General features: G+C 57.0%; 2 protein-coding genes across 9 annotated transcripts in view; one reads left to right on the top strand and one right to left on the bottom strand.

Moving 5' to 3' along the window:
• PLCG1 (phospholipase C gamma 1) overlaps positions 1–14,334 on the top strand; it is a 37,980-nt gene extending 23,646 nt beyond the window's left edge. Inside the window, exons 6-33 of one of the 4 annotated variants that reach the window (XM_026009659.2) lie at positions 1,663–1,747; positions 1,838–1,921; positions 2,154–2,188; positions 2,413–2,485; positions 2,584–2,685; positions 2,918–3,036; positions 3,122–3,207; positions 3,285–3,405; positions 3,819–3,987; positions 4,123–4,245; positions 4,328–4,429; positions 4,509–4,696; positions 4,910–5,110; positions 5,184–5,303; positions 5,393–5,573; positions 6,527–6,604; positions 7,389–7,492; positions 7,713–7,809; positions 8,057–8,126; positions 8,656–8,813; positions 10,139–10,235; positions 10,384–10,608; positions 10,688–10,836; positions 11,573–11,687; positions 11,792–11,953; positions 12,068–12,156; positions 12,238–12,419; positions 12,590–14,334. In XM_026009659.2, the coding sequence (XP_025865444.2) occupies positions 1,663–1,747; positions 1,838–1,921; positions 2,154–2,188; positions 2,413–2,485; positions 2,584–2,685; positions 2,918–3,036; positions 3,122–3,207; positions 3,285–3,405; positions 3,819–3,987; positions 4,123–4,245; positions 4,328–4,429; positions 4,509–4,696; positions 4,910–5,110; positions 5,184–5,303; positions 5,393–5,573; positions 6,527–6,604; positions 7,389–7,492; positions 7,713–7,809; positions 8,057–8,126; positions 8,656–8,813; positions 10,139–10,235; positions 10,384–10,608; positions 10,688–10,836; positions 11,573–11,687; positions 11,792–11,953; positions 12,068–12,156; positions 12,238–12,419; positions 12,590–12,632 (3,358 nt within the window). In that variant the 3' untranslated portion in view covers positions 12,633–14,334. Of the gene's footprint in view, positions 1–1,662; positions 1,748–1,837; positions 2,486–2,583; positions 2,686–2,917; positions 3,037–3,121; positions 3,208–3,284; positions 3,406–3,818; positions 3,988–4,122; positions 4,246–4,327; positions 4,430–4,508; positions 4,697–4,909; positions 5,111–5,183; positions 5,304–5,392; positions 5,574–6,526; positions 6,605–7,388; positions 7,493–7,712; positions 7,810–8,056; positions 8,127–8,655; positions 8,814–10,138; positions 10,236–10,383; positions 10,609–10,687; positions 10,837–11,572; positions 11,688–11,791; positions 11,954–12,067; positions 12,157–12,234; positions 12,420–12,589 lie in introns of all 4 variants that reach the window. The other 3 variants (XM_026009658.2, XM_072735852.1, XM_072735851.1) reach the window with 3 other exon arrangements.
• A 3,547-nt stretch (positions 14,335–17,881) lies between these two features.
• Positions 17,882–25,264, bottom strand: part of ZHX3 (zinc fingers and homeoboxes 3) — a 125,068-nt gene continuing 117,685 nt past the window's right edge. For all 5 annotated transcript variants that reach the window (XM_026009661.2, XM_026009664.2, XM_072735854.1 and 2 more), the window contains one exon: positions 17,882–23,982. In XM_026009661.2, coding sequence (XP_025865446.1) covers positions 23,972–23,982 — 11 coding nt within the window. In that variant the 3' untranslated portion in view covers positions 17,882–23,971. The remainder of the gene's footprint in view (positions 23,983–25,264) is intronic.

Here is a 25,264-nt window from a genome sequence, read left to right as displayed (position 1 = left end):
AGAGGGTTTGGGTCAGGGTGGAGGGTGATAGCCAGTGGTCAGATTTGGTCTGTACCGTATTTTGAAGGTAAGAGTCCAATAGAATTTCTTAACATTGATTTTGGTGTGCAAGAGAAAGAGAGCAGTCCCAGGGTAACAGTAAACTTTTTGGCTGGAGCATCTGGAAAGGTGGAGCTCCATTGACTAAGATGGGCAAGGCCATGGGAATAGCACATCTGGGGGAGTTTAGGGGTGGGATACATTTGAGTGTTAGGTTTTATGATGCCCTTAGACATCCAGGTAGACACGTTGCCTTGGCTGGTGGGTAGTGTGTGTTTAAGGGAGAAGTTGGGGCAGGAGATGTTCCCTTGGGAGCATAGAAATGATCCTTATATATAGGCCATGAGGTTGGGGATCACCCCATACTGGTAGCAAGAAAAAAAAGAGGGACAGTAGCTGATCCCAGGTCACTTGGACATTGGGGATCAGGGAGGTAAAGAGGAGCTGGCCAAAGGAAGTAGCAGCTTGTGAGGTAAGAGAAAAGCCTGGAAGGTAGAGTTTGGAAGTTCCAGGAGGGAGGGAGTGGTCAGCTGTGCCAGGCATTGTCAGGTGTGTTGAAGACAGGTACCCCTTGGACTTGACAGCGCAGAGGTTGTTGGTAACCTTGAGGAGAGGGGAAGGCAGTTCAGGGAAGGAAAGGGAACATGGATGGCTCCCTCAAGGTGCTGCTGTGAAAGAGAGCAGAGAAGGGAGGGGTAGTTGAAGAGATTGTCAGCAGAGTCAAGACAGGTGTTTTGGTGGAACAGATAATAGCTTGCTTGAAATGCTGATGGCATAGAGTCCACAAAGAAAGCATTTGGTGATGCAGCAAGTTTCCTAACCTGCAAAGGAAGAACCTGACAGCCTCCCTCCTGGGTGCCTGCACAGAGCAAGCACTTGCTGAACCACAGTTGCCAATAGCAGCCAGGAGCATACAGTGTAGTACTGAGTTCTGGAGGGGAGTTTTGATACTGCCTGCCAGGCTCTTGGGCACGACAGTGAGGGGCACCCTCTAGGAGAGAAGGCCTCCCTTTCCCCCATCTGTTCCATCCTTTTGCCAGGCCCAGCAGTATGCTGTGGTCCCACATCCTGGGCAGGGCACTCTGGAGGGCAGGGACACTTCCTTGTCAGACCCCAGGAGAGTGTCTAGTCACCGGCAGGAAATACCCCTCTGCTACCCCCATGCCTCCAATGCCAGGTGCTGAGGCACAAATTCCCAGCATTTTCAGGGTCGCTAGTCAGGAATGTATGAGTGAGCTGTGCGGGGCCTGGAGGCTCAGCAGGGGAGGCTGTCTCCTGTGTCCTGGGTGAGCCATCAGCCCCTAGGATTGTTGCAGGGGCTAGAGGGTACAGGCTTGAGTGATGAGACCTAAAGATTGGCTCCCCTGACCCACCCCACTGAGCCTGTTCACTCCTTTCTTGCCAGAATCATGACCTTTTTCTTTGCTCAGATGAGGAGACTGAGCCCCAGAGAAAGGAGGGGGGACTTCCCTTGATCGCCCAAAGGGTTCTGGTTTAGCCTCAGCCTCAGGACTCCAGGTGCCAGGGGAGTATTTACCTGTCCAGCCCCAGGTGGGCTCACCCCACAAGTCAGAGGTCCTGAGATGTTGGGCCAGGCCCCTGGGGATGTCCCTGTTTCCTCAGTATATCAGCCAAGGACTTGAAGAACATGCTGTCCCAGGTCAACTACCGGGTTCCCAACATGCGCTTCCTCCGAGAGCGTCTGACGGTGAGGACCCCTGTGCTATCTGCAGGCAGTGGGGGCGGCCTGGGAGCTCCTGGCTGTGGGCCTGACCGGAGTCCTGCCCTATCCATGTAGGACCTGGAGCAGCGCAGCAGTGACATCACCTACGGGCAGTTTGCTCAACTGTACCGCAGCCTCATGTACAGCGCCCAGAAGACGGTGCATGAGCCACCTGCCCTCCCTTGGCCCTTGCCCCCAACCTCCTGCCCCAGCCCCTGCCCCACCCACATCAGCCCCGCTGCCCTGCTTGAGGGCGTTTGGGTGCTATCTCTCCAGCTGTTCTCCTCTGGAGGCCTCCCCCTGTCTGTTGCCCTGGCCTTTCTTCTTGAAAGCCCTTTCCCCATGTGGCCTCCCAGGGGCTCTGGCTCTGACCAGCTTCTGTCTCCTGCAGATGGACCTCCCCTTCTTGGAAGCCAGTGCCCTGAGGTTTGCTTTGAAGCGGGGCGGCAGGGTTCTCCCCTGGGCCTCCTCCATCTCTCCCTTGGTGATGCTTGGTCCAGGTGGGAGGCATTGGGAGGGGATGAGTCATGCTGGACCCTTTGGGACAACTCTGCTGGGTGGGAGCTGGACTCGGCCTTCCATGGGGCCCTTCGTCATCTGTGGGCTATGCTAGCCACCTGGCTGCCAGGTACTTCCCTTCTTTTCCACAGGGCAGGGGAGCGCCCGGAGCTCTGTCGTGTGTCCCTTCCTGAGTTCCAGCAGTTCCTCCTCGAGTACCAGGGGGTATGGTTGGTCAGACAGGGCCATGGTACCTGGATAAGGGGGGCTGGGCTCATCACTGACAGCCTTTCACGTACCCCTCCCCAACCCATCCCCACCAGGAGCTGTGGGCTGTTGACCGGCTTCAGGTGCAGGAGTTCATGCTCAGCTTCCTTCGAGATCCTTTGCGAGAAATTGAAGAGCCTTACTTCTTCCTGGACGAGGTGAACCCTACTTTCACCTTTCCCTCAGAGTAGGGGGGCACTCACCAGAATCCCACCTGGGTCTCAGGAACCAGATTCTCCTTAGGGCTTCCACCTTGTTCCTCCCTACTGTCCACTTTGCCCACCATGATAGACACTGATGAGCATTGTCTCCTTCCCACCATGGCCATGCCAGTGGGCTGGTAAGGGGCTTGTTCACTCTGTCTTTCCTTTCTTTCCTCTTCCTGGACAGTTTGTCACCTTCTTGTTCTCCAAAGAGAACAGCGTGTGGAATTCACAGCTGGATGCAGTGTGCCCAGACACCATGAACAACCCTCTGTCCCACTACTGGATCTCCTCCTCCCACAACACGTGAGTGGCTCACTCGGCCTCACCCGGCCCACCCCTGGGAGGGAGGCACTCACCCAACCACCCTTACCTCTCCTTCCCTGTCCAGGTACCTGACTGGGGACCAGTTCTCCAGTGAGTCCTCCCTGGAAGCCTATGCTCGCTGCCTGCGGATGGGCTGTCGCTGCATTGAGTGTGCGTGGTGGCCGGGGCTGGGGGAGTAGGTAGGTTGGGAGGCCTGCCCTCTTGACTGTGGTCATGTTCCTCCCCAGTGGACTGCTGGGATGGCCCAGATGGGATGCCAGTCATTTACCATGGGCACACCCTTACCACCAAGATCAAGTTCTCAGATGTTCTACATACCATCAAGGAGCATGCCTTCGTGGCTTCAGAGTGAGTTGAGGGGAGGGGCAGGGGGCAGTTTGGCTCCAGGTCTCTCCTGGGAGAGAGGGTCCCCTCCAATGCCCTGTCCCTACTCCCTTTTTATCTTTGTCCTTCTTGGCCTCCCTTCCTTTCTTGCTGCTTTCTGGAGCCCTTCTTCCTAAGCCCCACCCTGTTTCCTACATCCTCAGCCTGCCCCCTTTATGGGTTCTTCTCTAGTCTGTGGAGCAAACTGAAGTCCTACCCTCCTCAGAAAATACTTCCATCCAGCGGCCAGGGCCAGCATCCTCTCTGGGCAGCTTCTCTAGAGACAGGGCCTCCAGGATCTTGATTCCTAACACCTTTCCTGAGGGGCCATTTGGACTGAGCATTGACCCCTTAAAATTGTAAGGTGTTTGTCACTGCACTGGTCCACTGCCCTGCAGGTATCCGGTCATCCTGTCCATCGAGGACCACTGCAGCATCGCCCAGCAGAGAAACATGGCGCAGTACTTCAAGAAGGTGCTTGGGGACACACTCCTCACCAAGCCTGTGGACATCGCTGCTGACGGGCTCCCCTCACCCAACCAGCTCAAGAGGAAGATCCTCATCAAGGTAACAGTGGGAGGCCCAGCACTTGCCAGCACCTCGCCCAGGCCATGGCTCTAACTGGCAGGCTCAGCCTTGGTGAGGAGGTGGGGAGACTCTGGGACTGGGCTGGCACTGTCATGTCCTGGCCTGCCTCCATAGCACAAGAAGCTGGCAGAGGGCAGTGCCTACGAAGAGGTGCCTACGTCAGTGATGTACTCTGAGAACGATATCAGCAACTCCATCAAGAATGGCATCCTCTACCTGGAGGACCCGGTGAACCATGTGAGGGCCAGGCCTGGCTGAGGCTGGAGGGGCACGGTGGGAGGAGGCCTCCATTCACGGGCCCCACTTCGGTCTCTCCCAGGAGTGGTACCCCCACTACTTCGTTCTGACCAGCAGCAAGATCTACTACTCTGAGGAGACCAGCAGTGACCAGGGCAATGAGGATGAGGAGGAACCCAAGGAGGTGAGGGGCCAGCCCAGGGCTGGGGGCTGGGCTGGGGTCAGAGTCACTGAGTGTCTTTGCTGTTGCCCTCCCCTCACAGGCCAGTGGCAGCACAGAGCTGCACTCCAGTGAGAAGTGGTTCCACGGGAAGCTTGGGGCAGGACGGGATGGACGACACATTGCCGAGCGCCTGCTCACCGAGTATTGCATTGAGACCGGGGCCCCTGATGGCTCCTTCCTCGTGCGGGAGAGCGAGACCTTCGTGGGCGACTATACCCTCTCTTTCTGGTAACCCACTTACCACAGTCTGTAGTTGGTTCCTGTTGCAGGCTTTCACATGGAACATGATCTACTCACAGGCATGCACACGCACATACAGTTTTCTGGGTGATTTGAAGCCCTCCCGCAGGGCTGCCTGGCACCCCTTGGGCATCTCCCTGGGGCTGGAGCGCCATGTTCCAGGCCAAGCTTGCTTCTCACTGCCTCCCCATCTTCCCACAGGAGGAACGGGAAAGTCCAGCACTGTCGGATCCATTCCCGGCAGGATGCTGGGGCCCCCAAGTTCTTCTTGACAGACAACCTGGTCTTTGATTCGCTCTATGACCTCATCACGCACTACCAGCAAGTGCCCCTGCGCTGCAACGAATTTGAGATGCGCCTTTCAGAGCCGGTCCCGCAGACCAATGCCCACGAGAGCAAAGAGTGAGGGGGGGTCTGGGGGCTGGGTGGGGACCTGAGCAGTGATGGCCAGGGCTTGACTTGGGCCTGTCCTCAGGTGGTACCACGCCAGCCTGACCAGAGCTCAGGCCGAGCACATGCTGATGCGTGTTCCCCGGGATGGGGCCTTCCTGGTGAGGAAACGGAATGAGCCCAACTCCTATGCCATCTCTTTCCGGTGAGGGGTGTGGCCTTGGGGTGCTCTGGGTGGTGTGGGGCTACGCCTTGGTCTGGGAAGCCCTGACCCTGTGTGACTGTTCTGTTAAGGGCCGAGGGCAAGATCAAACATTGCCGCGTCCAGCAGGAGGGCCAGACTGTGATGCTGGGCAACTCTGAGTTTGACAGCCTCGTGGACCTCATCAGCTACTATGAGAAGCACCCGCTATACCGCAAAATGAAGCTGCGCTATCCCATCAATGAGGAAGCGCTGGAGAAGATAGGCACAGCTGTGAGAGCCCAGTGGTTGAGGGGGCATGGCAGGCAGTGCAGCCCTGGGGCTAGTTGCTGGGGGTAGTCATGGGACAGTCTGGCTGTGTGGGACACAGAAGCCAGGGAGTTGGAGGAGCTCCAGGGTGGGTTACTCTGCCGGGCTGGGGACCATGGTGTAGGTGCCAGGACAGTGTCCTAGAGGGAATGTCATCTAAGAGGACATGTCTCTAAGAATGGGAATGCATTAGGTGAAGAGGTTAGAGGTGGGCATCTAAGCCCCCGCAAGCTGGGTGTGTGGTGAGGAAGTCCTGGAGCTCACACAGGGAATGGTAGTCCCAAGGCCAGAGGCTTACCCAGCTGGATGTAAACTCGACTGTCACTAGTACAGGGGAGAGCTGGCTACAAGAAGTGTGGCTGTAGAGGAGAGAGGCACCAGGTTAAGACAAGTGAGACGGAAGGCTGCACAGATGATCTTGGGGGCGGGGAGGGCTCAGAGCTGGAACCAAAGGACAGAAGGAAGGCGTCTAGGAGGGGAGGTCCACTTGAGACTTGCCATTGGCGGGCATGGGTGTCCAGGGATAGAACTACACATACTGGGGCCCGGTTGGTGGATTGGTGTGTGGGGCCGGGGTGCACAGGGAGGAGTAGATGAGCCACTGAGCTAGAACACTGAGTGTGGGGCCCCTGCAAGACTCCACTGCAAACAGCTCAGCAGCAGTTTGGGCCTTCAGGAACAGAGAGGTTTCAGAATCACAAGGTGGGTTTCAAGGGTAAGAATGTGGAGGGGGAGAGGGCCAGGCCGTGCCCACTGAGGTCCAAGATGCTGGTGGACCCGACCCCAGAGAAGGGGGCAGACCTGGCCTAGTGAGGTGGGACACATGGTGATTGTTATGCTGATTGAAGGGGCACAGGCAAGGCGGCAGCCATTGTCCTCCTTGGGTGTGAACATCTCACATTTGGTCTTGTTTTCAGGAGCCTGACTATGGAGCCCTGTATGAGGGACGCAACCCTGGCTTCTATGTGGAGGCAAATCCTATGCCAACTTTTAAGGTACAGCCTCAGGCCTTTGGACCCAGGAAGCTGGGGAGGGTCCCCAGCTGCTTAGGGTTTGCATTTCTCTGCTCAGGGGCCCATCTGTGGTCGTTGTGGAGAAGTGGTGCTTGTGGTTTTCCGAGGCCTGAGAGGTTGTGAGAGAGATGTGGTTTGTGTACGACCACAGCTCTCCTGGGGCCGACCCCCTCCCTGAACTTGTCCCTGGGGGGTCCGCAGTGACCCTTCCAGGTTGTTCCCCAGGGTAACTCCTGCTTCCTCCGTGGGTGGCAACAGGGCAGCAGGGCCACCCTGGCCAGAAAACTTTGTTCTTTGCTTCTCAGTCCCTCACCTCGTGAAGGTCTGACAGAGAGGATCTTCCTCTTTTTGCTTTTTTCTCTAAGGGGGTAAAGAAGCTGTGCCCTATTCCTCATTCCCTTCCCTCAGTGGCCAGGGAACCTGGGAAGAAAGTTATTTTCGCCCACTTTCCAGATGAGGAATGATAAGGTCCCATCCATGCCCATAGGCTTTCAGGTCCCAGGAGAGGCGCTAAGGGTACCTCCAGCCCTGACTTCTGGGGGCAGATTCAAAGTTCTCCCCAGGGCCCAGGCTGGGGGGCTTGCAGGGTTTCATCTGGACCCCATGGAGTCTCCGTGATAGAAGCCCTGGGCCTGTTCTCAGTCACATCTGACCTGGAGCCGCCTGTAGGGCCATTATTAAGGATCATAGCAAGGTGGGCCGCCCCAGGTCAGGAGAGTGGCAAGGAGGGACCGCCTGCCCTGACCAATGCTTCCCTCCCCTGCAGTGTGCCGTCAAAGCCCTCTTTGACTACAAGGCTCAGAGGGATGACGAGCTGACATTCACGAAGAGTGCCATCATTCAGAATGTGGAGAAGCAAGAAGGCGGCTGGTAAGCCGGGTCCTTGGAGCCAGGGCCTGCGGTGTGTGGGGCAGGCTGGGAGGTGGGGGGCCCTCTGTGCACCTCTGCCACCGTATGGTTGTAGTCCACCCTGCATGTGCGTCAGCACTGCTGGCTGCAGCCTGGTGTAGGTGTGGGGCCTTGACGATGGGTTTCCCACCCCTTGGGAATCTGGGTGGCTGTTGGGGTCAGCACCATGTGGCTTCCACAGGTGGCGGGGGGACTACGGGGGGAAAAAGCAGCTCTGGTTCCCGTCAAACTACGTAGAAGAGATGGTCAGCCCTGCAGCCCTGGAGCCTGAGAGGGAGGTGAGAACAGAGCCATGTTGCTGGAACAGGGTCCCCGTCCCCAGACTCTTCTCGTGCACACACCAGTCACATGGTGTGCATACACAGCCACCAGTCACCCACAGTCCAGTCACACCCCGCTATGGGGTCCGTGCATTCATGTCGTGTGTCTGCTTGTAAGACGTGTGTGTTGCCTGCACACAGCCCTCCCTCACATGCACATACACAGCAGACATGCTGATGGCCCCATGGGCTTTGTTCTCCACAGCACTTGGATGAGAACAGCCCCCTGGGGGACTTGCTCCGTGGGGTCTTGGATGTGCCAGCCTGTCAGATTGGTGAGCCCCCATCTGATTTTCCAGCCCACTGTTCCTCATGGTCAGGCTCTCCTTGGTGGCTTTCTAGGTGTTCTGAGGGAAGAAGCCAATGCCTGCCCATCACAGAGGCTGCTCTCGCAGTCTGGATTCCCTGTGCCTGGATTCCTGCTTGACACCCTAGACTCCTCTCTTCACCTCTGGCTTTGAGCCCTACACACTCACCCTGTGCTGGGCACTGGGGGCGTAATGCAGAGGGCTAGCTAACCTCTGCAGTCTTCAGAGCTGGGGTCATAGGGTGTGCTGGGCATGGAGATGGGGTGGGGCAGGGCACGTGACCCAGGCAAGACAGCCCTGGCCCGCCTTTTCTGGCAGCGACTTCTCTTTGAGCTGTGGCGTCCTCAGCTGGAAAATGGGCCTAGCCCAGCAGCCTTGTTTCCCTCAAGATGTGTGGGGAGGAGGATGGGTGGTGAGGGGACTCTGAGCCAGCACCTGGGCTGTGGTGTGGGGGATGCAGAAACACCTTCCCAGCTCTCTTCTCTCGCTCTCCCAGCCATCCGTCCTGAGGGCAAGAACAACCGGCTCTTCGTCTTCTCCATCAGCATGGCTTCAGTGGCACACTGGTCCTTGGATGTCGCTGCTGATTCACAGGAAGAGCTGCAGGACTGGGTGAAGAAGATCCGAGAAGTGGCCCAGACGGCAGACGCCAGGGTGAGAGGCGTCTGTGGGGGCGCAGGGGCTCATGCTGGCAGCATGTGAGCTTGTTGAGGGTGAGGCCTACAGCACCAGACCCACCTCTAGGCTGGGATCTGCAGAAAACACACATTGCCAGTCCTGTGGCTCCTTCAGGGCTGGGTTTGAGATAGCCATAGGACACCCCTATGGGTCTAACACACACCAGGATAAACGCAGGGCCAGAGAAGTCCTGGGCTGGAGGCAGGAACCAGGTACCTGGAGGCTCAGGAGGGATGAGTGGTGTGGAGTGGGAAGAGGGCTTTAATGTTGAGGTGTGGATAGCAGGAGGAGGAGGAGCCAGGAAGGTGGGCCAGAGAAGCTAGAAGTGGCTGAGGGGGGTGGATGGGGTCTGATGTGTCGGGCAGTGGAGGTACTGACAGGCACAGTAAGAACATGAAAGTGCCCATTGGTTTGTTTTGGCAGCAGTTAAGAGTCCTGGTGCCACTACCAGGAACCATGGCAGTGTGGTGGCCAGGGTTGCATGGCTGCGGGTGTCGGGGAGTGTGGAATGGCACGGACAGTGCGCCTCCTCCAGGGCCGGGGGAGCCAGCCGGGAGGAGGGTGGAGGGAGGACTCTTCCACTGAACCTGGGGAATGGAGAGAGGAAAGCACTATAAGAGGTGAGGGAATTCTATGTGATGGCCATTTCCTCCGGCTGTCGGGGTAGAGGGCTACAGGTCTGTAGCTCTTCTGGAGAACAGGCACCCAGGAGCCATACAAAATGGAAGGTGCTGAGGATTATACTGGCAGACCTGCTGGTTTAGGAGATGGACTCTGGGGACTGGGCTGAAAGAGGAGGGAGTAAGAGTGTGGGTGTAGGAGACCCTGATGGAAGAGAGATGGCCTCTGGGGGCATGAGGACAGGATGGGGTGAGCTTGTGAGTGGCTGTGGTGGGTACGTGGCTGCACTGGGGTTGGGGGAGGGGAGGTGGTAAGGTTCTTAGACCTGGGAGGTGGGCGGAGCACACCAAAGACTGAGCCAGAGGCCTGTGTCCCCACCAAGGTCACAAGAGGGAGGCTGGGTACCCAGTGATCACAAAGCATCACTGGAGAGCGTAGCCAAGCCCAGGGCCCTGAGCTGTGGCTAAGGCATGGGTGGTGGTGAGGATCCCACCCTCTAAGAGTCTTAGAGGCAAGTGTGGCCTTCAGGACAGGGAAGAGGAAGGATGATTCTGGGGTGGGACTTGAGGACAGAGGCCAGTGGGGTCTGGGAGATGTAAGGGACAGGGAAGGGCCTGGAGAGCACCTGCAGTGTGGGTGGGGCTCCAGCCTGGGGCTACAGGCTCTGTGTGTGTCACCAGCTCACGGAGGGGAAGATGATGGAGCGCAGGAAGAAGATCGCCCTGGAGCTCTCTGAGCTGGTTGTCTACTGCAGGCCGGTTCCCTTCGATGAAGACAGTAAGGGCTGAGGCCTGGGCGGGGTGGGTTTGGGTGCCCGCCCCCTGCCTCCTGGCAGGTGGAAGAGAAGCATTTCGTCCCTTATGTTGAGGTTGGGGGAGCTGCCTGGGTGGGTGGGCTCTGTAAGCATTCTCCCTGTTTGGCCCAGAGATTGGCACAGAACGTGCGTGCTACCGGGACATGTCATCCTTTCCGGAAACCAAGGCTGAGAAATATGTGAACAAGGCCAAAGGCAAGAAGTTCCTCCAGTACAACCGGCTGCAGCTCTCGCGCATCTACCCCAAGGGCCAGCGGCTGGACTCCTCCAATTATGACCCCCTGCCCATGTGGATCTGTGGCAGTCAGCTCGTAGCCCTCAACTTCCAGACCCCAGGTGAGGAACTGCCCACTGGGGCGGGGAGGGGCTCCGCTGGACTGTGGGGCTGGAGTCCACTGTAACCCGGTTCTTCCAGACAAGCCCATGCAGATGAACCAGGCCCTCTTCATGGCTGGCGGCCACTGCGGCTACGTGCTGCAGCCGAGCACCATGCGGGACGAGGCCTTTGATCCCTTTGACAAGAGCAGCCTCCGAGGCCTGGAACCATATGCCATCTGCATTGAGGTGGGTGGTGCTCACTGAACTGTGGGCTTCAGGGTGGTTTGGGGTTGCTCTGCTGGGGCTCGTTTCCTGAGTCAAGGATGGGGTGTCAGTGTGACTGGGGAGGGGGCAGTGGACTGTTTTCTGAGCTCAAGGAAGGAGTGACCATCCTCTGAGGCAGAAAGGCAGGTGCCAGCCTCCTCTGTGGGGCTAGGCCCAGAGTGGCAAAGGCCCAAGGCAGGTGGGCCAAATGTGGCCAGTTCTTAGCACTAAAGAGTCAGGCTGTCCAATGAGGCCAAGCTACGGGTAGCCACTGCCTGGCTGAACAGGAAGCTAATGCTAGCGGTCAGCCACCCGCTGTGGCTAGTGAGGACTGGGCTTGAGTGACAATGACGCCTGCCCCCAGTTCTGTTTTAGAACAGTCCCTGAGCACCAGCCGGGCAGCCTGTGCTGTGGACTTCAGGGTCTGGGGGCTGAGCAATCTGGAAGGAGGGCTGAGGATAGCACAGGGTGAGCATGTGCTCCTTCCCTGAGAAGACATTTCTGTTTTCTTTCCCTGTGGGGACATCGATTAAAAGATGTCCATGTTAAAACAGACATGAATTTAATGAGGTAGGTTTCCAAGGCCACTGCTCTCAGTGAGCCACGTATTAGGCCGCCTCTGTGGGGCCCAGCAGAGGGCGCACTGCCTCCACTGCATGGTGAGGACCCGGAGGGAGAGGGAAGGGGAGTCCCAGGCCCATCTTGGCCTGCCTTCCAGGTGCTGGGGGCTCGGCACCTGCCAAAGAACGGCCGAGGCATCGTGTGTCCTTTCGTGGAGATTGAAGTGGCCGGAGCAGAGTACGACAGCATCAAGCAGAAGACAGAGTTCGTGGGTAGGTCTGCCTTCCCCACTCACCCCACCCTGAAGGCCCCTCCACGCCAGCGAGCCTGTCCTCTCACGGCGGTGGCCTGAGGCCTTTTACCCTGACTTTCACAGTGGACAATGGACTGAACCCTGTGTGGCCTGCCAAGCCCTTCCACTTCCAGATCAGTAACCCGGAATTCGCCTTTTTGCGCTTTGTGGTGTATGAGGAAGACATGTTTAGTGACCAGAACTTCCTGGCTCAGGCTACATTCCCGGTGAAAGGCCTGAAGACAGGTGAGGCCTTTCCTAGGGACAGGGCCTGGGCTCTAGCCCGAGGGCTGGGGCAGGTGGGGGGCTCCCCCTGCCCAGCTGCCTCCTGGGCTGAGGGCCAGGCCTTCCTCCTTCCAGGATACAGAGCTGTGCCTTTGAAGAACAACTACAGTGAGGACCTAGAGCTGGCCTCCCTGCTCGTCAAGATCGATGTGTTCCCTGCCAAGGTAAGGGTGGTGGGGGTGGCGGGGAGCCTCTCCAGGCCCCGGGAGGTGCTGACCCCTCGTGCACTGCTGTTGTTGAAGCAGGAGAATGGGGACCTCAGTCCCTTCGGGATGTCTCTTCGGGAGCGGGGCTCTGATGCCTCAGGCCAGCTGTTCCATGGCCGGGCCCGTGAAGGTTCCTTTGAGGCCCGCTACCAGCAGCCATTTGAGGACTTTCGTATCTCCCAGGAGCACCTGGCAGACCATTTTGACAGTCGGGAACGGAGGTGAGGGGATAGAGGATGGGGGGCATACTGGAGTGATGGGAAGGAGCGCCTGCTGCCCCTTCTGGGTCCTTCTCTTGCTTCTGTGTAGAAGTTACCCTTGTCTGGCTTTGGGCTGTCCCAGTGGACTGGAGGCCCCACTGCCGATGAGGACACTCCCTCCTTCTGTCCAGGGCCCCACGGAGGACACGGGTCAACGGAGACAACCGCCTCTAGTTGTGCGCCAGCCTCGTTGAGAGCAGCAGGTGCCGCGTGCCTCCTGGAGTGCCGTGAGCTGGGTTCTTGGGAAGTGGCCTGTCGTGGCAGCCTTCCTGGCCCTGAGGCCTGGAACCTGGATTCCAGCAGTGACTGCTAGACAAAGCCAAGCCATGAATGAGATATATTACTGCTTGGGGCCTCCCTGCCGCAGCTCTGGGTGAAGGCAAAAACTGTACTGTGTCTCAAATTAATTAAGCACACATATCTGGTCCTGACTTCTGGAGATGGAGCCTTCCATCCATGGGGCCGGGACCATGGCTGCAGCCCCTTGAAGAGAGAGGCTGCCTCAGCCCGCAGCTCGGGAGGCTCTGAGGAATGGCTGACCTTTCTAAGAGAGGAGCCACAGCCGCCTCACTGGGCCAGGGAAACAAACCCAAGTTTACATTGTCCTGTAGCTTTAAATCTCCAGCCGGGCAGGGGTGGGGGCACATTCCCCCCCCGCAGTTTGGCCCCCGGAACTGGGGCAGAGGAGCACAGGACCTGCCTGCAGAGGGGCCCCGCCTGCTCGAGGAAGACGACACAGCACAAGGGCGCGCTGCCCGGGGCCGGGGACTGCCCAGCCTGCAAGATACAGGGGATCATGTTAGAAATAGCAGCAGTGGGCAGCCCAGGCTGCCACTCGGGCCACTGGGTGAGGGCCCTGAGGAGCCGAGCCCCAGGGAGCTGCCTGGAGGAGGGACAGCAGCACCTCAGGACTATGGGAGGAGGAGGAGCAGGACCTAGACGCCCCGTACTGCCATGGGCTATACCACCTGCCTGCTGCCCGAAGCCAGGGGCTGGCCCCAAGGTTGATGCTCTGGGTGCGAACCTGGAGTCCAGAACTGCTCACCAGGATGCCAGAGTTTGGGGATGTGCTGGCCCAGCTGCACGGCAAGTCCTGCCACACAGCAAGGGAGCCGCCCGAAGGCAGAAGGTCTAAGAGCGCCATCGACAGCCTGGAGGCCTTTGTCAGAGACGGTGCCGGTGGGGCCAGGATGGCCGGGATGGAGCAGGTCACGGGCCACAGCAGGGATGTTCCCCAATGCATTCAGGAAGCACCTGCACACACAGACATGCCTCCTTCCAGGCGCCCTCCAGCAGGCCGGCTAGGGGACCCCCACCCCCACCCCCCATCCCAGTTCAGACTGAAGACCACTCTCCCTGTTGCAGCAGAAGACCTGGGATCAAAGTCTGCAGACAGCACTGCAGGAGGATGCGGAGATGATCCTGAGTGTTCGTTAAACCAGTTGAAAGTCCTGTTACTGGGCATCTGTGATGTTGGAGATGGAATTTTAAAGGTTATTTTTTGCACACCCCATTTCTCACTATCTTCATTATTTCATGTAGGTGTATGATTTTCTAGGTCTTCCACTTCTAACCGGAAAGCTGCTTGGTTGGGGTGGGGAGCAAAAATGAATGAACTTGTCTGTGCACTGTGGCAGAACTGTTATTTTTATGGATTTTACAGCTCAACTAACAGTGTTACTTTTCAAGATTTATATATTTATATACTCTTAAGAAAAACCACTGAGCCGTTAAAGCCTTGTTATTATTCGATCCTAATAGTGATTCCGTTTTCTATAGCTTACTTTTAGGGTAGAAGGTAAATTATTTAACGTTCTATTAAACTTTCCATATCATGGATTGTAAACCGAAGGAAATTATACAATTTCTGAGAAAATGTATTGGTTTATTTAAACCTAATTCCAAAGTTGTCTTTGCAAGTATGACCTCCCAGTCTTGTCCATAGCAAACACATCTCTATATGGTTGCCAGTGTTTGGCTTATAATTTAAATATTAACAAAAATCTTAAACTTTATGGGAAAAGCTTTACTTCTGAAAAGGACTTTAAATGATGGCAGTACTATTTTCCTTCTCAGTAGTATCATACGTAACTAAGTTACTTCCTCCTGCTCTTCACCATGGGAGGGAAGTCTTGAGGCAGAGCCCAGGGGAGGGGAGGGTGGGAGAGGGAGAGGCTGTGACCTGTCCTGTGCTGTGGGGCCACTGGGACTGCGGATGGTAAGGCTGTCAGGGATGGGGTAGGGACGGGAAGAGAAGAAAGAGTAAAGCCTATTCTGACAGGTGGTTTTCTGTATGCTTTCCCTTAGGAATGAAAGGGGGTTAAGGAATTGCCTGCTTTGTGGGGAGGTGTGGGGACAGCTGCTGTGCAGCCAGCTGCTTCTGTCTAGCTGGGGGAAGGTGTGGGAAGGCAGCCCCACTGGAGGACAGGGGGGCCAGGCCCATGGGCACAATGGTGTCCCACAGCACGGCCAGTGCTCGGCCATTCATGCCAGCTTCTTAGGGTCTGACTGTCAAATAAGCCAGCTCCCCATCCCTTTGGGTGCCCTCATGGTGGGGAGGGCGGCTCGGGAGAGCAGGTTGTCTGGAGACTTGGTGACTCTGGACAAGTTGCCAGGTGGTTATTCTGCAGAGCAGGCAGGTTGAGAGGTTTTTGGCAACTTCCAGGTCAAGCAGATCCTCCCCTCTGGGCTCTGAGGTGCGGTGAGGCCACACTCTGCTCTGACTCCTCTGCAGAGGGCCTATGGGGGTAGTGTAGCCACTGGCCTCCCTGCGTGCAAGCCCGAGTTTCTGTGGCCTGTCCGTTCTGGAGGTGAACAAGAAGCAACCAGAGAGTCCCTTCCCAGTTCCATAGACGCCTCTCCTTCCAAAAAAACCTACAGCTTCCAGAAGTAGGTTGAAAATCCTCAAGAGCTTGCAACCAAATCTCTGTGCCCAGACCTGATTGAAAAGGCCCCGCCCTTACCATCCCCTGGCTCTGTGCTGGTGTGGATCAGAAATGCGCGCACACAGCTGGTGTGCACCCCGCCTGGTGAGTGGGTGGGGCAGGCAGAAGAAGCCAGCCCGGGGAGCCTGAAAAGATTGGTCACTGAAAAGATGCAGACACATGTAATCAGTTGGTTCTTAAAATAGTAATTACTACACCCCTGGTGTGATAATGCATATACCAAACGAAGCATGGAGAGACCAAGATTTTTTAAGTCCAGTCCAATGGTGATTAGGAGTTCTAGGTTCCAATCATCCCTTTCTTGTTTGATAAGTCAGACCACAAAGACCTAACACTTCCCAGGTTACAGATACAGACCGTAGGTCCCCCCTGAGCACCCCCACCCCAGAGAACTGGATCAGTTGGGAGCATTTCTGCTTGCCAGCATCGGAACGCCTACTGCTCAGGCTCTTGCTGGCCCCTTGGCTTTCTTCCTTGAGCTCCTCTGACCTACTCAGAAGGATGGTCCTTCTCCCACAGACAAGGTGGGTGGGGGGAGTTAACCTGGACTTCCCTGGACCAAGTTTTCTCACTCCAGATTCTTGTGGCCAGGGGAGCGCTTTTCTGTGAAGGAAGCGGTTCTGTGCCAGCCCTTTAGTTAGGGGCCGCCTGTCATCACAGGACGTGCTTGGCTTACTGGTGTTGATCACTTTTATTTTAATCAGGACATATGTTCACTTACTGAACAGGTGTCTTTCTGGAGTATGACATTGGGAGGAAAGCTCTTGCTGCCCCTGTGGTGGCTTCAGACCTGAAGCATGCCTGTCTCCTGCCTGCCCCCCACCACCACCCCCAGCTCCCCTGGGACACTGCCCTTGCTTTTCTTCGATGCCAGTGCCCTGATCCTTCCTTCTAGCGGCAAACATGACAACCCCCAGTTATGCAGATATACTGATCACATTCACCCCACTTCCTCCAGCCAGCCCTGACCTCATCGATTGCTGCGTGAGGCCCCACAAGCAGGTGGGGAGGCAGCTTGAGGTGGCACTGCCTCCCACTCACTGGGTCAGGCATCACCTGGGAAGCTCCTGAAAAACACCAGTACCCAGAGCCCTGCAGGTATTTTTCAAAAGCTGCTCAGATGAACCGAATGAGACCCCGGTTTGGGCAGAGTCCCCTGTTGTCTCCGATAGGAACTACCCCCGGCTGGCTGGCAGACCAGGGACAAGCAGGCTGCGTTCCAAAGGGCAGGCCTGGACTTATCCAGTGGACACGTGCACACAGCACTACCTGCAAGATCGGGCTTTCTAGAGCTTCTGCAAAGAGCAGGCAGGCCAAGAACGCCTCTCAAAAGGCTGCCCTGTAACGAGCAGGCAGGAGTGGTTTCGGACCCCAGGTGAGGACAGTGCCATTAACAAGGATCTGTAGCCCTGAGCAGAGAACACAAGGCCCCCCTCCTTGTGAGTCAAGGAGGTTCAGGATGACCACATCCTGAACAACACCTGAAGGCTGGGGCTGGTTAGGAACTCCGCCGTCGTTTGATTTGAGCCCCTATCCTCCCACCATGGCTGTTCTTTGGAAGGGAGAGACCACTACAAACAGCGGCAGCCTATCCCACCAAATTAGAACAAAGTAAGGTCCTGCCTTCCCTCAAGGGGGTCCAGCCCTGCGTCAGGCTGCCACCCCTCACTGGGGCCTCTATAGTCCCCCCCCCCTCGGGGGACTATCCCTGGGGACTATCCTATCCCTGGGGTCCCCTATCCCTGGGGACTTGGGATCAAGGGTCAGGCAGGGCTTGTTTCCTGCCTATGGGCCATGCAGCAGCCCCACGGAAGCTCCCGGCAACACCCCGTGGGCTTCTGCTGCCAACTCTCCACCGGTGTGGCCTGGAAGCCACTGCCTGAGTCTGCACCCACCCTGGGGGCCCGGCTGATTGGCTTCAGGGTCCCGCACTAGGTGGGGCTAGCTCCCAAGCACTTGCCTTACATTTGACACAAAGCTGCTTTCCCAAGGCCTAAGCCAGCCTCCAGGAGGGCCCAGTCAGGGACAGGCCCTGGGGTCCACCAGGGGCAAGAGCCGCTGGCCTACCCTGGTATGTCTCTGCCCCCAGCGGACTACCCCAAGGCCCTCGACCACCCCAAGGTTCAGGTGCTCTGAATCTTAGAAATGGGGCTTTTAGCATTCCTCCAAGGCCCCTCCTGAGCACACAGGGCTCTTCTCCGGGGAAAAGACAGGAAAGAAGGACTTGCCAGCGTCCTTTCACCAGACACCTGACGACTGCCCGTCTGACTCCTCTGCCTTTGTCTAGGTAGCGTAATTTCTAAGAACGTCACAGTTCAGCACGTGGAAGCCAGTGCCACGGACACAGCAGCGTGGGAGGCGGTGAGTGCAGCTTTCCTGAAATGGGCTGAGTTTAAGGTCGGGCTTGCCCACTGAATAAATCAGATGTCAGGTGTTTTTGGTTTCTCAGGCTCCCCCACAAAAGAAACTCGGCAGATGTGAAACGTGAAATTTAGGTTTTTATTTAGGAACAATCAAAAGATTTGAAGTACCATTTCAGGCCATACCAAATTGTATAAGCAGTTTGGCTCTGCTCCCTCATCCAAATCCACAGATACAAAATCTAGGAAATGTGCAATTTGCATCTTAGAAATAGCAGCATCCCCACAGGGGACCTCATGAGGCCTGGAGACGCAGCCCGGAGAGGGCAGCCCACTGCTCCGCCTCGGCACAGCCGCGGTCCAAAGGCAAGTTACATCGTTCTAAAAGAGACACGTCCCCCCACCCCCCACCCCGGGGGTAAAAATCTCCCACGCCACCCAGGCCGGACCCCGAGTATGCCCCTCAGTTTGGTCTCACACCTGGCAGCCGGGGCCGGGGGCTTCTTGGATAGTTCGGTCAGGTTCCCATTTGCCTCTGGACAAGCAGGGCCAGTGGCCTCTTCCGTAGCACCATGATGATCACGTCTTTGTGCCGCCTCTGGGAGACAGGAGGCGCACCAAGGCAAACCACGCACAGCCATTCCCAGCCCTCCTGTGGCATCGAAGACCAGAAGGTGCGGGGGTGAGGGGTGTAGAACCAGGAGTCGGGGCCGCCAGGAAGGACCCCGCAGCCAGGGAAGCCTCCCTGACTTCGCCAGGACTGCTCAGTGAGCAACAGCCGGCAGGGGGGAGAGGACGCTTGGCGTGTTTCCTCTGTAGTAACCACCCTGGCCCAGTCGGGTCCCCCCGACACAGCTGAACGACAAGGCTGCCCAGAGGCACCACAGGAACCCCCATACGTGGGGGGTGGGGCGGCACCCCTTCTCACTGGTCACACGGAGAGCCCGCTGACCATGCAGGGTCCTGCTGAAGGCAGCCTGGCGCTCCCGCCCCACCAGCATTTCAAGCAAACTGCCAGGAGACTGCTGGACGGGCAGGGACCAGGGATGGGTGACAACCTCTCTCTTTAAAGGCAAATCACAGACCAGCCACCCAGGGGGCAGAGTCTCACCCTCTGCCAGCGCATTTCATCTGGGGTTTGGGCCTTGGGAGAGACCCTGCGTGTGCAGACTCTGAACAGCCTCTACCCTGGACAATCCACCTTCGGCTCCAGCCGAACACCTCAAACCCTTCTAAGTCACCCACTTGTCTTGGAGAGGAAGGGCAGGCCTAGAGCATCAGCCAAGAAAAGCCCCTAACACTTGAGTGCTCGGGTGTACGTGTGAGCACGTGGCAGAGCCGGGCTCCGGGGGAGAGGCACCTACAGCAGGTCAACACTCAGACACTCGCCGCCTGCCCCCGGTGGGCAGCAGGAAGACCCCCGACAGACGAGGCCAGCTCGTGCCCCTGGAACAGTCCTGCCGGCTATGCTCACCCTCCCTCTGGCTCCGAACTGAGCAGCCACCAGGGCCAGGTTGTGGGGGCCACGGAAGCCTTGGGCCGGTGACAGCCAAGCAGGAGGTTCTTTGTGGATCCTGGCAGGCCTGCGAACCAAAAGATAGGATTTTTAAAAATCAAGGCAGCTGGTGCTTGCAGCTACCCTCGACCATGTGGTGACCCGGGCCTGCTGGCCCAGGCCAGACGCGGGTTTCCACCCCTGCTCTGGACTCTGGCGGAGAAGGCTTGCTGCCCGCTGGGGCCGGCTGTCAGCTCTCCAGTGTGGGGAAGGACCAGGACCCCGTGCAGAGGAGAGGAGGTTAGCGGCCCGTCTTGACGTTCGCTCAGGACTGACCACAGAAAAGCAGGCTCTGGATCGCCCCGAGGGCCAAAATACCCTGACCCCTGACCTCACTCCCGCGCACACCTGCTGGGTCAGTTCCAGAAACGCCTTTCCAGGACGACCCTGTACCAGGAGCACCGCAGACTCGGGCAGAAACAAACTAACCGAGGCCTCTCCATTCCATCTGGAGGTGGAGCGGGGCTGGGTAGGCAGCGAGAAGCACCCACAGTTGTCACTTCCATGGTCACTTGGCCCAAGCACAAACCCCACTTTGACGAGAAGCTGCCTCCAGCCTCCTCAGCCCTGGTGTCGCACAGCTTGGCTGTGACAAATGGCCAGAGAAACATCATGATGGCCTCAGACCACAGTCCGGCTGGGGGAGAGGACGATGAGGGGGCGGCTCGGGCTCCCCACGCCCTGCTTTCTCCGGGGCAGGTGCTTCCCCAGCCACGCCCACTTGGCCCCCAAGGTCCGGGCAGGAAGGCCGGGCGAGCCTGTGCTCCTCAGGAAAGGGCGCAGAGGAAGCAGGGTCAGGAGACGGGGCTCCAGATGGGAGGGCGCAGAGCCCGGCCGGTTAGCCTCCTGGCCCAGGCAGCTGCTGGCTCTGGCCCGGAACGCAGTCGTGTGGATCCTCGCGCACCTATGGGATCTTTCTTCTCCAGCATTTCTTCTCCTGCACATCGAGGGACTAAAGGAGAATTTAAACTTAATACAAAAGGTGGGCCAAACCAATAACCTGCCCCAGATCAACTCTGAGCAAGGAAAAAAGAGGGGAGATTAGAAAAAGCCCAAATTCCAGGTTTGATTTGGTTTCAGGCTTTCTTCTTGGCCGGTTCTCTGCCCTCACAAATGCCTGGATCACCTGGGCTGTGACGGTTAAAGTGACAAAGCTGCTCTGAGAAGAGAAGAGGAAGACAGAGGCGACAGGGCCGGAGACCAGGCAGCACAGGCGGGAGCTGCACGAGGATGTACAGGGAAAGGCCGGCACCCACCCTCCCTGGAATCAGCCTGGCACAGATGTCCCAGAACCAGAGGGGAAAGGGAGGTGACACGAGACCTATCACTGGGCCACTGACTGAGGTTGAAGAGCCACATCTCAGCCTGGAAACCATGCGGAGACTTCCTGGTGGGACAGCCTCCCACGGCCAGCTGGGATGCCACCATCCGTGCACTGGGAGCCCACGAGCTCCGCCAACTCTGCCTGGCTCCCACAGCCGTGCTTCTGGGGAACAGGGAGCAGGGCCTCGGGTCAAGGCGCTTTGGTCCCCCGGGACAGCCGCCAGTCACTCAGCCAAGCCAGGAGCTCCAAGTCATACAGCGCTACCAAACCCCAAATGCCAACAGGCCATCCAACCAGGCCCTCTATTTCAGGAACCAGAGGCTCCTGAAAATGAAAACCCTCCTCTCAAATCAAAACCCTCCTTTAATAGTCAAGAATTAAAATAAGTAATCAAAATATGTAAAGTATGTGTATCATAAACCCAGACTTCCTTTATCAGAATGGTGATCGGGTTTCACCTATTACAACAGAATCTACAACCCCATGTAAAAAATATAATAAACCAAACATGTGCCAGACATAGGCGACAAGAAACACTGAAATATTTTACTATCTCTGACGAGTCCACGTGCATACAGAGGGGAAAGATGAGTCACCTCATACAACAGGCCTTTCTTCAGGAGAGACTAACCCCACCTCTCAACTCTTCAGCCCACAGACCGCCGTCTGCCTGAGGCGAAATCACAGACACCCTTCGACAGCATGCAAAACCACAGTGATCTGTCCTGCGACAGGACACAGGGCCTGCTGCTGCGGTCCCACACCCCCAAACTCCGGACCTGTGTGGGTCCGTGTACCAGGTTGGCTGTGCTCCCCAAGCACCCAGAGCCCTGGGCACCTGCTCACCGACCCTGCCGGCCCTCTTGCCATCACCTCTGATCGTCTGATTCTTCTGATTCTTGCGAGTATAGGGCTCCAACCCCACCGTCTGCTCTGGTCCAGAGCGCAGTGAGGAGGAAGGACGGTCTCGTCTGCGGGGCTCCTTACCTGGGCAGTCCTGCCATTGTGGGATGGCCCTGGCCACTGGGCAGGGCTAACCTCTGAGGAAAACACGCCCAGGTGGGCAGGCCTGTAGCCTCTCCACCTTCTAAAGCCGGGCTGGTGCCGAAGCTGGGTCACTACGTCCTGCATGAACTTGTCCACCATGTAATTTAGTTTTTCTTTTGCTGTTTGGGTTGTAAATGATATATGAGTATAACTTAAATAACCAAGAAAATCCTCTGTAAAGCCCCTTGTGCAGTGCATGCGGGGCTCTGGGAGTGAGGCGGCAGGATGGGGTCTCAGGCACTCAGACGGTTTCCGGCCGGGTGGCCTCAGCTGCATCCAGGGGACCGGCCTTCCCTCCAACACAGGCTACCTTCCCCAACAGCCACCTCAGATGTGCACTTTATCAGAAAATATCAGATGAGTATCTGTCCTGTATCTATGTGTATATATAAATTAATCTGCACGTACATAAACACTAAAGGAAAAGCTCCAGGTGTCTGTTCTCTGAAGGAAGGCAATCGCTCGCCAATTCTGCCGAGACGTCTTTGGGGCTAAAGAGCTTCATGCTCCGATGGAAAGGACACAAACAAGGGGCACAGACTTGCCAAGTGCTCACACGTCACATTTGAAACAACTACGAGGTGGTCCCTGCTGAGCCCAAGAGAACAGAAGACACTTTAGAAGAACGGGGGCTCAAGGGCTTTTGGTTTCCAGCGAAAGCCCTCTCCTGGAAGGCAGAAGGGCCACCTCCATCTTCGCCTTGGAGCCAAGCCAGCAAGATGCGTCCCCTGGTCCAGCTCCCGGGCGGGCAAGGAGGCCAGCGCCACCCCCCACGGGCTGTTGTGCCCAAGCCCCTGCCCTCTCTGGGGGGCCCCTGGTGCCGCCCACCCCGCCCTGGCCGGGAGGAGCAGGCTTACAAGGCCTCGGTGCTTTGGGAGGCAGGTGGTCTCCGGGAGGCGAGCAGAGCTGCGGGGGACATGACTTCTGCTGCCCCATCTCCACCCGCCGCTCTCAGAGCAGCCAGTTTGGGGGAAATGGGGATTTACCATGTAGTACAGCTTTGTAAGCCAGTTTCCCAGTGTTTCAAAAGCACCTTTTCCTGTGATTTTTCTCAATTAAAAAAAAAATGAATATGAGGATTAGGCTTAAGTAGACGATCTTGTTTCCAAATCTGGGGACATAGTGCAGAACTTAACATCCTCAGCAGGGCCTGTCTAGTGATGTCCAGCACCCAGGCAGGCCCTAGCAGGGGGCCCCGAGTCCTCCGGGTGTGCTGCCAGGAACCCCAACGTGTCGGGTCTCCGTACGCAGCACCGCCCCAAGTCCCCAGATCCCAGCAGTGCTCACTCCTACTCCCAGCCGAGTGCGGGTCTTCCTTCCCAGACACAGGCAGCCTTGAAGTGAGTGCGGGTCAAGGGCTCCAAAAAACCACAGCGGCCAGAGCCACGTGCTGGGTCCGCACACCTCTACTTTCAGCCCTGCCTGTTTCTTTTTCCAATTTTCCTCTCACTCTCAACACATCTAGATTGAAGAAGAAACAACAAGAACATGGGCACATAGGTCAGTACATCAGGTTTAACAAATGCTTCTTTAAGTTGATCTGATAACTGAAAAGTTCTGGTCCATGATTCAAACTCCCACAAACAAGCAGAACAGCTGGAACCACGTACGAGGGTGGTGAGCAAAGGCTACCTGGTGAGCAGTGGGTTTTCAGCTCACAGGTGAGGGCGGTGCCCGCTGATCCGCCCACGGGGCAAGGCGAGCAGGTGGCCTGGTGCTGGCCGCCGGGCTGGAGGCCTCTGCAAAGGTACTGCCTTCCCTTGAGGGGCGCACAGGGGTGCCTGGGGCTTCAGACTGGTGCGCCCTGCCCACTGTGCAGGGGACACGCGGCCCAGGGATCTCCAGAGAACAGACACAGGGCGTTTTCAGAGATGATGTAAAAGACAATGTACTGCTTGCTAACCAAAGTTTCTATGTAATGAAAGTGTTTATAATCTGATGTTTTATTAAATGTGTATAGGCGGATTTATATGTTAAAAACTTGATTCCGTGTCTATGAATATGAAATCTGAACTATTTTATCCACTGGAAGGCAAAGGAAAGGCCCTACATCGTGGGAGGAAGAACTGACAAGAACTCTACTCTCCCGGCTGGCTTGCTCGGTGGCGGCAGGCCGGAGGTGGCGGCGCGCTCTGGGCTGGTGGCGAGGCCTCCAGAAGCTCTCACGCATGCCCAGTGATGGGCATGGGGACAGCACGTGGCAGCGGAGAGTCAGGTTGAACCCTTCCACATGGCAGGCGGCGTCCCGGACTGGCCAGTCCTTCAGAGTAATCAGTTCAAATTCAGTCTGTTTCTGAGGAGAAAACACAGGCCTGTCACCTCCACATCAACTGCCACCTGCACAGCCCCTGAGGCAGCCTGGTCCTCGCCACACTTTGGGGACCTCTCAATGCCGGGAGCAAGGCTCTCCTGCCAGCTACCCCCCAATCCTGCAGCCCGAGGGCCGGTGAAGGAGAGTGTGCAGGGTAAGGACCTATAAGGCTCCCCAGGGACCCACCGCCAAACCCCAGGCGGCTGCCACCCGGGACCCCGTCGCCCCATCTGCCTTCTCCTGCCCTTCCCCGCCAGCTCTCCAGAATCCATGTTCTCACACGACAGCAGCTGGGGCTAGTGTCTGTACCTTTTGCAGATGTCCTCTACCCCTGAGGTCAAAGTCTGCAGGGTGGTTCAGAGGCCCATTGTCTGTGACACTTGTCGACATGGCCCTTGCTCCGAGGCTGGCCACAGAGAAATCAGGTACAAATAGACAAGCCCTTCCTGAACCCAGGGGTTGTCTGCTTCAGACAGAAGAGGATGAGGCCACAGTGCCCCGTCTGCCGTCCCGCCGGGGACAGAACACTTCACCCAGTGGTGGACCTAGGAGCTGAGGGGGACCAGCGCTTGTGACTCAACCCTACTCATCCCACCTCCAGGTTAGCTTTTTCTTTTTAAATTGTGATAAAATACATAACATAAAAGCTGCCATTCTAACCATCTTTGAATATACAATTAAATGGCTTTAAATATATTCACAAAGTTGTATAACCAACCACCACCCTCTCTCTCCAGCTACCCAAGAATATACTTCGGCGAAATTTTAATTTAAACAAACAGAAAAAGGAATCAGTTTGTTTTACTGCCAGCAAGCCGGGGGTGGGCATTCCCCAAGGGCAGGCCCGTGCTGGAGAAGGTGCCCAAGACACCAGCCCTGAGAAGCCAGTCCTGTTCCCTGGAGCCCACCACTCCCCATGAGGGCTTCACTGACTCATGGGGCCCTTCAGGAAAACAAGATCAAGTCTGGAAATATCAGGCCCTAAAACCAATTTCTAAAGGTCCCCAAATCGGAGAATCTGAGAATCCAGACACTTGTTTGGTTTCCACAGCCCCCTGTGAAGAGCTAAGTCTCGTGGCTCCTGGCCATCCTGTGATGAGGCCTCTGGGGAGGCAAACACCCAAGGATGGGGAGGCAAGGGGGAGGCTGGGAACTCTGAGGGTCGGGACCCGATACCCACTATGGGACTTGTCCGTGGCTTCAAAACTATCTTCAATAAAATCATCTTCTGAAGTTTTCTTTCAGGGACACGTGGGTGGCTCAG

The sequence above is a fragment of the Vulpes vulpes genome, chromosome 14, assembly GCF_048418805.1.
Source record: "Vulpes vulpes isolate BD-2025 chromosome 14, VulVul3, whole genome shotgun sequence".
Taxonomy (NCBI): domain Eukaryota; kingdom Metazoa; phylum Chordata; class Mammalia; order Carnivora; family Canidae; genus Vulpes; species Vulpes vulpes.
This window is presented reverse-complemented; position numbering and strand designations above follow the sequence as displayed.